The sequence below is a fragment of the Ranitomeya imitator genome, chromosome 2, assembly GCF_032444005.1.
Source record: "Ranitomeya imitator isolate aRanImi1 chromosome 2, aRanImi1.pri, whole genome shotgun sequence".
Taxonomy (NCBI): domain Eukaryota; kingdom Metazoa; phylum Chordata; class Amphibia; order Anura; family Dendrobatidae; genus Ranitomeya; species Ranitomeya imitator.
Genome location: NC_091283.1, coordinates 239,186,759 through 239,199,101, shown reverse-complemented (window position 1 = coordinate 239,199,101; position 12,343 = coordinate 239,186,759). Strand labels below are relative to the sequence as shown.

The 12,343-nt window shown below is 45.6% G+C and overlaps 1 protein-coding gene across 2 annotated transcripts in view; it reads left to right on the top strand.

The window, feature by feature from the left end:
• The first annotated feature begins 9,152 nt into the window (after positions 1–9,152).
• Positions 9,153–12,343, top strand: part of LOC138662841 (zinc finger protein OZF-like) — a 46,796-nt gene continuing 43,605 nt past the window's right edge. For both annotated transcript variants that reach the window (XM_069748816.1, XM_069748815.1), the window contains exons 1-3: positions 9,153–9,272; positions 9,356–9,453; positions 9,652–9,742. In XM_069748816.1, the coding sequence (XP_069604917.1) occupies positions 9,188–9,272; positions 9,356–9,453; positions 9,652–9,742 (274 nt within the window). In that variant the 5' untranslated portion in view covers positions 9,153–9,187. The remainder of the gene's footprint in view (positions 9,273–9,355; positions 9,454–9,651; positions 9,743–12,343) is intronic.

Sequence of the window (12,343 nt, the reverse complement as noted above, 5' to 3'; positions counted from 1 at the left end):
CGCTATTTGAAGTGACTTTTTACAGAACTCTATTTTTGTTTCCTTGAGTGGTTTTTGTAACTTTTCATTTTTAAGACTCTGTACATATTAATTGTTATTTCAAAATGTTATCGTCCCACAGTCCCGGAGTACTGTTCTTAACTAAGGGGGAATGTGGCACCCCTAGGGGTATTTGCCACAAAAATAGTTACTGACAGTAAATACAAATATTAAAATAGCAAGACTGCACTACCACCTCCGGCCAGAAGGGGGAGCTCCAGAGACTCCCCTTGATCCATTCTGGTCTGAGAGAAGAAATGGCAGTTGGGCTAAGGAGCTGATAGTGAGAGGTCATACAGCTGAATTTCTAACAGCCCTATGACGGTTTCCAGGCCCAAATCACCGGCCTGAGGAGAAGAGGGACAGAGAAAAGGGACATTGTGAGAACCGGGTAGCATTAATCACTACCCAGAACAGGCGCAAAGAAGGATACCGGATCCGTGGCTGTATTCATTATATATAATACAGCAACCGGAAAAACGTGAGGTGATATCAGCTTCACTATGGCCGGACGCAGCAACAGATACAGAGTTCAGCGGTACTCCCGGAGGGGGTAAGCCGATAAAAGGACTCGGGTTGCCCGTCGAACCAGGACCCGGAGGGGACAGATTGGGCCGGCAGCCAGTTCACATACAGCAGCAGGGCCACACAGAAATTGCGCACAATAAGAGGCGAAGACCCCGGCAGGGTCAAAGTAACTCAGAGTTCCCATACAGACTCCGGTGACAGGACTGGTTGTAAATCCTTTTATGTTAAAGTAAACTGGTTAAACGTTTCAGTGCCTCAGTCTTTCATTTGGACAATAGCCATCTATCCAGGATCGGGATCGTCACCGCTGGGAGAACCTGCTACTGATCAAGTAAGTGCCTGTCCCCTCACGATACCCCTTACACTGTGCATTGCCTGAGGCTACAGCACCGGGTCAAGCCACCCGTGACATCCCCCTCAAGAGACAGACCCCATTGACCGGTGCTGGGTATCCCGGTCTCCTGGGCGTCACAGTACCTTAACACTCCTCTATTCTCATATCTTGTTATCAGATAAGACCCTATTTTTCGCTTGTTTGTTCCTCAGTATCTCGACTACAAGAAATCTCTGTAACGCTTTCAGGTTACTTGGTTAGAAGCAATCGCGGACTGCTTGGACCTTAACGGGGTCCATCTGAAACCCCAATGCAGAAGCCAAATGTCCTGAGAACTGGACCTGCTGTACCGCAAATTGCCATTTCTCCAGGTTAGCAAATAAATAGTTGTCACGTAGAACCTGGGAACCTGTCTGACATGCTCACCATGCTCCTCCAGAGTACGTGAGGAACTCAATATATCATCCAGGAAAATTACCAGAAATCTACCAATCAGTGAGAAAAATATAATTAATGACATTTTCAAAGACTGGAAGCATTGGTTACCCCGAATGGCAGCATCAAATGTTCCATCTGCCCCTCAGGTGTATTGTGTGCGGTCTTCCATCCCTCACCATGGCGATACGTATAAGGTTATATGCCCCTCTCACATTAAGTCTGTAAAACCATTTATCTCCAGGTAATTGGCTAAACAGGTCAGGTGTAAGGTGTAAGGCTATGTGCACACTTTGCAGATTCCACTGCGGATTTTTCCGCAGCGGAATTGCAAAATCCGCAGTGAAAACCCATCGCGGTTTTTACTGCGGATTTATCGCGGTTTTTACTGCGTTTTCTTCTGCGGATTTTCAACTGCAGTTTTCTATTGGAGCAGCTGAAAATCCGCAGAAAAGAAGTGACATGCTGCGGAATGTAATCCGCAGCGTTTCCGCGCGGATTTTTCTGCAGCATGTGCACAGCGTTTTTTGTTTCCCATAGGTTTACATTGAAATGTAAACTCATGGGAAACTGCTGCGGATCCGCAGCGGTCAAATCAGCTGCGGATCCTCAGCAAAATCCGCAAAGTGTGAATATAGCCTTAAGGATCGGGAAGGTGAGCTGTGATTTTATTACTCTCTCTGAAGTCCAAGCATGGACGCCGCCCTCCATCCTATTAACAAACCCCCCACAGCGACTGGAGAGGGGCATGGCCGTATATGACCCTTAGCCGGACACTGGAAGGGGGTAAATAAGCGAGATTTCTGCATTTTAGCTCCTGGTGTGGAGGCGATAGCACAATCATATGCCGCCATATACTAGACGTCCGGTAACCGGTAATAATTCCCTCATGTGTGGGGTCTGTTTGTCTCCAGAGAAATCACACGTTACATTCCACACAGAACATTGTGTAGAAAAGGCGGCGCGAGGTAATTGTGCCAGTAGTGAGGGCGAATAATGGCGGAAATGTCACTGACTGAGGAGAAGTCTCCATGTAGCGTCTTCACTACGGATCACGTGACCCCTGACTCCTCCCCCTGTGACCTCATCACAGGTCCTGTGCGCACAGAGCAGCCATATATGTGGAGTGCGGCTCTGCAGGTGGAGGTATGTGGAGATTCCCCATTACTGAGCGCGGGGACATTAACCCCTTCTGCACGGAGACTCTTTTGGGGTTTTTGTTGCCACTTTATAAGAATCATAACGTTGTTGTTCTGTTTCCTGTAGTAGATACATACGAGCCAACTATGGAGGACAGGAAGTGAGGGAGCGGATTGTTCTCCTAGTACAGGGCCCCTTTCTTGGCCCCACACAGTGTAATGCCCCCATTATGCCCTGTAAGCAGGGTTCTGCCCCACACCCAGCTGCCTCGGGCACTTTACCATGAGCTGGTACCTCAGATTCTTCCCCGCACCCCTTTCCTTTGTTGGCGCCAAATCTGTTCTGCCTTTGGGGCTCCGGCCTTTATAATATCAGTAACTGCGTCATCAAGGTCTCCTGACCAGGTGCACCCTCTAGACTCTTCCCTCTGGAAACCCTCCCTCTTCCCAGTGATGTCACATGGTCCCGTCTGGACGGCAGATAGCAGTCTGTACAAATGCAGCACAGGCCTGAGGAGTCTTTTTTATGACTCTCCTTTTTACACCCCTTATGTAATATATATGATGGCGCTCACACAGTATAATGTTTCCACAGTACTGGCATCTCTCGTAAAAAGGTATTTTCACACTATCGCCATACCCCCACACAGTATAATGTTCTCATAGTACCGCCATACCCCCACACACAGTATAATGTTCTCATAGTACCGCCATACCCACCACACACAGTATAATGTTCTCATAGTACCGCCATACCCCCACACAGTATAATGTTCTCATAGTACCGCCATACCCCCACACAGTATAATGTTCTCACAGTACCGCCATACCCCCACACGCATTATAATGTTCTCATAGTACCGCCACACCCTCACACAAAAAAATACATCAAAAAACAGGCAAAGATGCTTACCTGTCTAAATAGGCCTCAATACAAATGCACAAGCAGTGTGCAGCGGACCCAAACAAAATAGCAAGCGCACAGGTGCAATACCTAATGAAACAGCCAGCCTTCAATAAGGGTTTGGCCGTGTGGTACACCAATGCACTAAGATAAAATACTCTGTATGTGGCGTGTTCACACAAGGAAAACAAAGCGTCTGGATACAGCCTATTAATGACGCCCTATGGCGGGCTGCCCAGTGCTAAAATGCATCCCGTGCGAACAGAGGCCACAGTGTACAGAACAATTTGGGCCAAGCTGCACCCTGCAAAAAATATACGTGCAAAAAAACATAAATATATGTAAGGTATTAGTTGATATTAGGGCCATAATATGGAAGCTGGCAACCACGCCAAGGGTCCTTACGTATTGCCAGTCCTACTCTAACATGAAACACACCAAAAAAGGACACATTCAAGAAAAAACACCAAAAACAGGCAAAGATGCTTACCTGTCTAAATAGGCCTCAATACAAATGCACAAGCAGCACACACATAACACACATTATAATGTTCTCATAGTACCGCCATACCCCCACACAGTATAATGTTCTCATAGTACCGCCACACCCTCACACAGTATAATGTTCTCATAGTACCGCCACACCCTCACACAGTATAATGTTCTCATAGTACCGCCATACCCCCACACAGTATAATGTTCTCATACTATCGCCATACCCCCACACACAGTATAATGTTCCTACAGTACCGCCATACCCCCACACGCAGTATAATGTTCTCATAGTACCGCCATACCCCCCACACAGTATAATGTTCTCACAGTACCTCCATTCCAACAAACACAGTATTTTGTTCCCACAATAGTGGCTTCCCACAGACACAGGATAATGTTTCCACAGGACTGGCATCCCCCTCACACACAGTATAATGTCCCCACAGTACTGACATCCCCGCACTTTCTAATGTATTCACAGTACTGCCCCCTACATGCACAATATGGTACCATCCACCTCACTGACTACCTCCGACCACTGACAATTAACCCCTTTCTCACCTCGGACGTACTATCCCGTCCGAGGTCAGAAGCCCCGCTTTGATGCGGGCTTCGGCGGTGAGCCCGCATCAAAGCCGGGACATGTCAGCTGTTTTGAACAGCTGACATGTGCCCGTAATAGGCGCGAGCAGAATCGCGATCTGCCCGCGCCTATTAACTAGTTAAATGCCGCTGTCAAACGCAGACAGCAGAATCTAATCACCGCGGCCGGAAATGACGTCATCGTCGACCTCGTCACATGATCGGAGGTCGGCGATGCGTCTCCATTGTAACCATGGAGGTCCTTGAGACCTCTATGGTTACTGATCTCCGGCAGCTGTGAGCGCCACCCTGTGGTCGGCGCTCACAGCACACCTCCATTTCTGCTACATAGCAGCGATCAGCAGATCGCTGCTATGTAGCAGAGGCGATCGTGCTGTGCCTGCTTCTAGCCTCCCATGGAGGCTATTGAAGCATGGCATAAGTAAAAAAAAAAAGTAAAAAAAAATGTGAAAAAAATAAAAAAAATATAAAAGTTTAAATCACCCCCCTTTCGCCCCAATCAAAATAAATCAATAAAAAAAAATCAAATCTACACATATTTGGTATCGCCGCGCTCAGAATCGCCCGATCTATCAATTAAAGAAAAGCATTAACCTGATCGCTAAACAGTGTAGCGAGAAAAAAATTAGAAACGCCAGAATTACGTTTTTTTTTGGTCGCCGCGACATTGCATTAAAATGCAATAAGGGGCGATCAAAAGAACGTATCTGCACCAAAATGCTATCACTAAAAAGTCATCTCGGCACGCAAAAAATAAGCCCTGAACCGACCCCAGATCATGAAAATTGGAGACGGTACATGTATCGGAAAATGGCGCAATTTTTTTTTTTTTTTTAGCAAAGTTTGGAATTTTTTTCACCACTTAGGTAAAAAAATAACCTAGTCATGTTAGGTGTCTATGAACTCGTACTGACCTGGAGAATCATAATCGCAGGTCAGTTTTAGCATTTAGTGAACCTAGCAAAAAAGCCAAACAAAAAACAAGTGTGGGATTGCACTTTTTTTGCAATTTCACCGCACTTGGAATTTTTTTCCCGTTTTCTAGTACACGATACGCTAAAACCAATGATGTCGTTCAAACGTACAACTCGTCCCGCAAAAAATAAGCCCTCACATGGCCATATTGACCGAAAAATAAAAAAGTTATGGCTCTGAGAAGGAGGGGAGTGAAAAACGAACACGGAAAAGCGAAAAATCCCAAGGTCATGAAGGGGTTAATAAATACTCACTTAGCCTCATTCTTGGTGCAGATACTAATGAACCCAGGATCTATGAGATATTTACCATACGATAGTTGGATAGGCAGGAGTGTATCATCCATAAAGGTAGCCCACTCGGTTGCTATGGTGCCTATGAATTGACAGGGCTCGGTGGGGTGTGGTATTGGTCACCCTCTCCTTCCCATCATCACAATGTCAGCGATATCCACATTCCCATGACGGTGATACCGCTGAATAGATTAGTGAATCAGGGAGTGGAAAGCTCCTGATCCACCATTCAGCCTTCACTTCTGAGTCTGAGACTCCGTGCACTGCAGGCACAATGACGTCACTACATCACACCTGTAGTACGGAGCCTCAGTACTCACACCGCACAGACCAGAGCAGCGCTCCTCAGGAACCGGGTTGGCTGAGTAGTGTGTGATCAGGAATTGTGGGGGCATCATATTAAGAGAAGAGCTGTTGGGACTCTCATACTGAATGTGTGGCTGGTAGGGGCCATTATACTGGGGTTGTGGTGGACTGTAAATGCCTCCATACTGAGTGAGGGTTTTATTTTGTGTAGCAGGTTGTGGTGGCCATAATTAGAGATGAGCGAATATGTTCGGAAAACGATAAGCAAACAAATTCGGCACGAATATGATACATTCGGATTCATGATCGGTAACAAGAGCATTTTTCTTAAGATCGGAAAAAGTCGTTAACATTCGGTAAAAGATATAATAGAAGCCGGCAATACATGTGCTGCGTTTAGTAAAATCACAGCCACCAATGTGGGAGACTGGGGTTCAAATCCTGGCCCTGCCCTGTTGGACATAATATACCAGTAGTGGTCTATAACACTATGGTGCCTACCTCAATAAACATGAGTGTCACGAGCAAAGAGAGTCAAGCCGGCTCGGACATCACCTGGATTAACAAGGTCCGCGTCAGATGTCGAGGAACCAGGACAATCTGATGATACATGGGCTACTGGACCAAACCATACATGGACAAGGCAAGATGGAATGGGAGCCAGTGAAGAGATTTGCAGGGAGAAGCGGAGGAGTAGTGAGGAGAGAGATGAATTAGTCGGGCAGCAGAGTTAAGGATGGACTGGAGAGGTGCAAGGGTTTTAGCAGGGAGGCCACAGAAAAGGATGTTGGGATGTTGCAGTAGTCGAAGCGGGAGATCATCACAAATCCTCCATCCCATAGTCCAGTGCCCATATAGTATTATTATTATTATTATTATTATTATTATTTATATAACCCCATTGATTCCATGGTGCTGTACATGAGGAGGGGTTCCATACAAATATCACTTACAGTAAACTAACAATCACAGACTGATACAGAGGGGCGAGGACCCTGCTCTTGCGGGCTTACATTCTACAGGATGGTGGGGAAGGAGACAGTAGGTTGGGGGGTTGCAGGAGCTCCGGTGTTGGTGAGGCTTCAGTAGTGGTGAGGAGGCAGCAGGGTCAGTGCAGGCTGTAGGCTTTCCTGAAGAGGTAGGTTTTCAGGTTCCGTCTACTACCCTCATCCACAAAGCACTCCATGGCTCAGCACCACCCTACATCTCCTCCCTGGTATCAGTCTACCACCCTACCCGTGCCCTCCGCTCCGCTAATGACCTCAGGTTAGCATCCTCAATAATCAGAACCTCCCACTCCCGTCTCCAAGACTTTACACGTGCTGCGCCGATTCTTTGGAATGCACTACCTAGGTTAATACGATTAATCCCCAATCCCCACAGTTTTAAGCGTACCCTAAAAACTCATTTGTTCAGACTGGCCTACCGCCTCAATGCATTAACCTAACGATCCCTGTGTGGCCTATTTATAATAAAAAAAAAAAAAAAAGAAAAAAAAGGTTCCTCGCATCATGTTCTCATACACTTTATGCAGTATTAGCCCTCTGTGTCTGTACTGCTACATACTGGTTCATGCAGCTTTACATGAACACCTGAGCCTTACACTATAGCTGGTCTGAATAACTAAAGCAATTGTTACCATCCACCTCTCGTGTCTCCCCTTTTCCCCATAGTTTGTAAGCTTGCGAGCAGGGCCCTCACTCCTCCTGGTATCTGTTTTGAACTGTATTTCTGTTATGATGTAATGTCTATTGTCTGTACAAGTCCCCTCTATAATTTGTAAAGCGCTGCGGAATATGTTGCCGCTATATAAATAAAAATTATTATTATTATTATATTATTCCGTCTGAAGGATCCGAATGTGGTTGATAGTCGGAGGGAAGATATCATGAAATTACAAGAATTGTTGGAGCCAATTTTCTTTAGAAATATTTCAATATCTTCTGGTGTTTTTCCTGTAATATAGGAAAGCCTAAGGTCAGAAATAAACCCCATAAATCACTGTACATGGAGACTTTGGGATCAGCTCATTTCTGTCCGTGTTGATTGTGGAAACAAAAAATCTTTTCTAAAAGCCTCAAACTTCTGTGTGTGAATCAGACCTGAGATCTAACGTGATAGAAGATTACAGTGCGGGGAAGACGGGAAACCTTCATATAGAGGCCGGTGGTGATGGAGTCAGTGACTGACTCTGGCCAAATCTGTCTCTAGAGCCGTAGTAGAAGATGAAGATGTCGTCCTCATCATGAAGTAGTTATTTCTCATGTCGTGTGTAATGAATATCTCCTGCAGTATTGCTAATGCCGATTCCAGGGTTGGTAAATGAGACGAGAATTAGCGTTATGGAAGATGAGTCTATGAGAAACATATTGAGCTGCCGACTCCGAGGAGGAAACTGCTTGTTGTCTGTGGCCTAAATATATAGGATTTATTAGTAGATGTAAAGAAGGAAACTAAATACTGTAAAATAATAAATCTCATGTTTCCCTTATTATCTCCAGTAATTGTATTATTACAGGATTCTTATGATGTTACATCGGCTCATCTTCTCATTCAGGTCTCTACAATATCGGATCCTCTCAGTGAAGATCTTCTACAAAAGAACATTTTCCTGATTTACCCATCAAAGATGGATATGGACAGAAACAAGATGGTGGAGAGGATATTACACCTCACCCTAGAGATCCTCTTCCGGCTTACTGGAGAGGTGAGAGATTCTGATGACGTCACATTACATCATTCTTATCTATGGGAATAACAGATGGACAGAACTGGAGAGGTGAGGACTCTGGAAATGTCTGTAGTGAGATTTATTAATGTGTCTACCATTACCAGGATTACACAGTGGTGAAGAAGACCTCTAGTGATCGCTGTCAGGACCCTGTGTCTGAGGGATGGGGAAGACCCCTGAGCCCAATCACGGGGCCTCCACCTCACCCCCTGATCCATGAGGACATCAATGACCAGAAGATCCTAGAACTCACCTACAAGATGATTGAGCTGCTGACTGGAGAGGTGACAATGCTGGGAATGCTGGGACATTATACAGTAACGCTATGAAGGGATCGGGGGATGACGGTATCATTGTATGTGTCAGGTTCCTATAAGGTGTCAGGATGTCGCTGTTTATTTCTCCATGGAGGAGTGGGAGTATTTAGAAGGACACAGAGATCTGTACAAGAACGTCATAATGGAGGTTCCCCAGCCCCTCACATCTCCAGGTAATAGACAGGACTAAATACACACGGCCTATAATTATCTGTATGTAAAGAATGAATTCACTCCCTGTATGTGTTTCCTCCAGATCTATCCAGTAAGAGGACAACACCAGATAGATGTCCCCGTCCTCTTCTTCCACAGGACTGTAACCAAGAAGATCCCAATGTTCCTCAGGATCATCAGGTAGATGGAGAGAAGGTGTCAGGAGATCTCACCTATGATGTGTAGACGCCGGTGAAGGTCTTGTGCTCAGTCTTGTTTTATCCACCAGTATTATATGTTTTATACTTGTGTAATGAGAACGGTGGAGATGGCAGGATTAGAGCTGATCATAGATGTGACTTCTCCATCTGTCAGTGACTTTTACAATATTTGTTTCAGGGTGAAGATCTGACCCATATTAATACTACAGAGACATATGTGAGGGGGGATGAGCGGTGTAAAGAGGAGATTCCCACATATGGCTTCCCAGGTGAGTAGTAACCACTAAATGCAGAGAAGTCACAGATTCTTCTCATCACCGGCTGTGGCTGCTTTATCGGTGGTGTAGTCCGGCTGTATTACCATGATCACCATTTTACCTCTAGACCACAACATTCTCCTCCACCTAAAACTGCTCAAATAACTTTGGTCATTGAAAGCCATTTTCTATAGAACTTACAATCTGGAGGATAATAATAATAATCTTTATTTTTATATAGCGCTAACATATTCCACAGCGCTTTACAGTTTTGCACACATTATCATCACTGTCCCCGATGGGGCTCACAATCTAGAATCCACCTACCCCCTGGTATTAGTGTGAGGGTGATCCCTTAAATCTATATGATTGCTTGTACCTGACCCAATATAGGCCAAGTGCACGCTTAAAGAGTCACATCGAGCACAGAGTTAGATGTATACTCCTTTCTCAGCAAAGGCTTGAACACAACTGAAGTTTATTCTCAAGACAAAGAGACAGGAAATGGGTGTCACACAATCTTCTGAGTAGCCAGTGTCAGTGTATGATAGATCCATTTCTACTTGTCCATCAAAAGAGGGGAGGATAAGGGAGGGTAGAGGTGGGATTGGGTTAAAGGTGCAGTTAGAAGGAGAAGGCCCACTCCTCCACCATGTCTGTTTCCGGGACGAGGGGTGTGGGTGAATTGGAGGCCGCCTTAACACAGTGCAGCAGGGGAGGCGGTGTCAGAGGGTGTTAGCCATGTTTCTGTGAGGCCAAGGAAGGCAAGATTGTGAGAGAGAAAAAGGTTGTGAATCACATGAAGCTTATTGCAGATTGAGCGGGCATTCCAGAGTGCTCCAGAGAGAGGGAGCAGGGAGGTGGGTGTCAGGGGCACGAGTTTTATGTTGAAAAGATTGTGGTAGTTTGTATTAGATAGGGAGCGATAGGAGGGGGTAGTCATGGGGGGCATTATGTCGCCAGCAATGAAGAGAAGCTGAGAAAGGGAGAGCAGGTGGGAGAAGGACAGTGGGCGACTTGCATAATGTTTTATTAGTACAAATTTGAGGTTAAGGAGCAGGTCAGCAGAGGAGGACAGGTGGGGAGGTAAGAATGAAGGGGAGATGATTATTTGGTTAGAGGGTGCTGGGGATTGTGGATAGTGAAGGAGAGAGGATTAGTGGAGCAAACACTGTAGGGGCATAGGTAAACATGGCGAAGGAGTAAGATGGTTAATAGAAAGCTAGGTCCAAGTAATAAGAAGTGCTTACTCAGCAGACATACCCAAAACAGACAGCGACATAGTGTGGGGTCCTGACTCCTGCCATGACTAACTGCCGTTGAACTAACTGCGGCGTCTGTATGCTTTGCTGCAGGAATGCGCGTGCCTGACCCCACACGTGTGCACTCCTTAAGATGCTACTAAATTTATAGGACTGACTAAAGGATCAGGTGAGAGGGATTGTGGGTCCTTACTTGGGATAAATTAGCAATTGGCCAACACCCCAGGGGAGGTTACATGATCAACGGCACTGGGCCTGGCTGCAACCATATGCTCTAACACCTTGTACATGATAATATCTCCTGTGACCCCAGCATGTATGTACAGCAGTAAGCAATACAATACAACAAATGGATTAAGCAAACATTCCACAGGCACATTAAAGGAATTGTTACAGGGTGATAAACAGCAGTTGACAGGAAGCAGATATTGTACCATTAAAGGGAATGTTGCAGGGTGATAGGCAGCAGTTGACAGGAAGCAGAGATTGTACTATTAAAGGGAATGTTACAGGGTAATAGGGACCAGTTGACAGGAAGCAGAGATTGTACCTGGGTGAAGAGAGGAGATGGATGTTAATTCCCGGCCGTTGAAATAACTGCGGCAACTTTATGCTTAGCTGCGTAATGCTTTGCTGCAGGAATGCGCGTGCCTGACCCCACACGCAAATTAAAACCGACTAACTTCCAGGAGGATTGTGATAATCTACATAAACCCATCACACCGGTGCCATGATATATCTCTGAGCTGTGCGTGGCTGATGGCTGGAATATACATTTATTCCCGCCTGCAGGAGATGTGTCGGCTCCAGCCCTGGTTTCATGGATTCACTCCACCTCATAAATTACATTGTTTTTGATCCTAAGAAATTCAGATTACTGCACAATCTCTCCCGAAATGGGGAGCAATATTATTTTCCCTAATCTTCTGGTCAGGATTCACAGTAGCTCCAATGGTCCACCATAAATGAATGCAACTCTGGTTTACTGCTGTGTAATCTGTATTTGTAGTTTTCAGTTAATGAGATTCTTGTGCTCTGGGGTGGGTCTGTGGGTGGGGCTTTATGTGGTGCTCTGGGGCGGGGCTGTGGGCGAAGATTTGTGTGGCTCTGGGACGGGGCTTTGGATGGGCTGTGGGTGGGGCTTTATGTTGTGCTCTGATTACATATTCATTGCATTGGCTTAAGACAGGTCGCTGATCCCTCACTGACCTGCCCCCCATTTATTACATAATGCATATAATAGTGTTCATATTATTGTTGTTAATACCTATAATATTGTGGCTATTGGGAGGCTTAGAGAAAAAAATTACATCCAGCAAAACTACACCATCAGGCCCCATTTTTATAATCT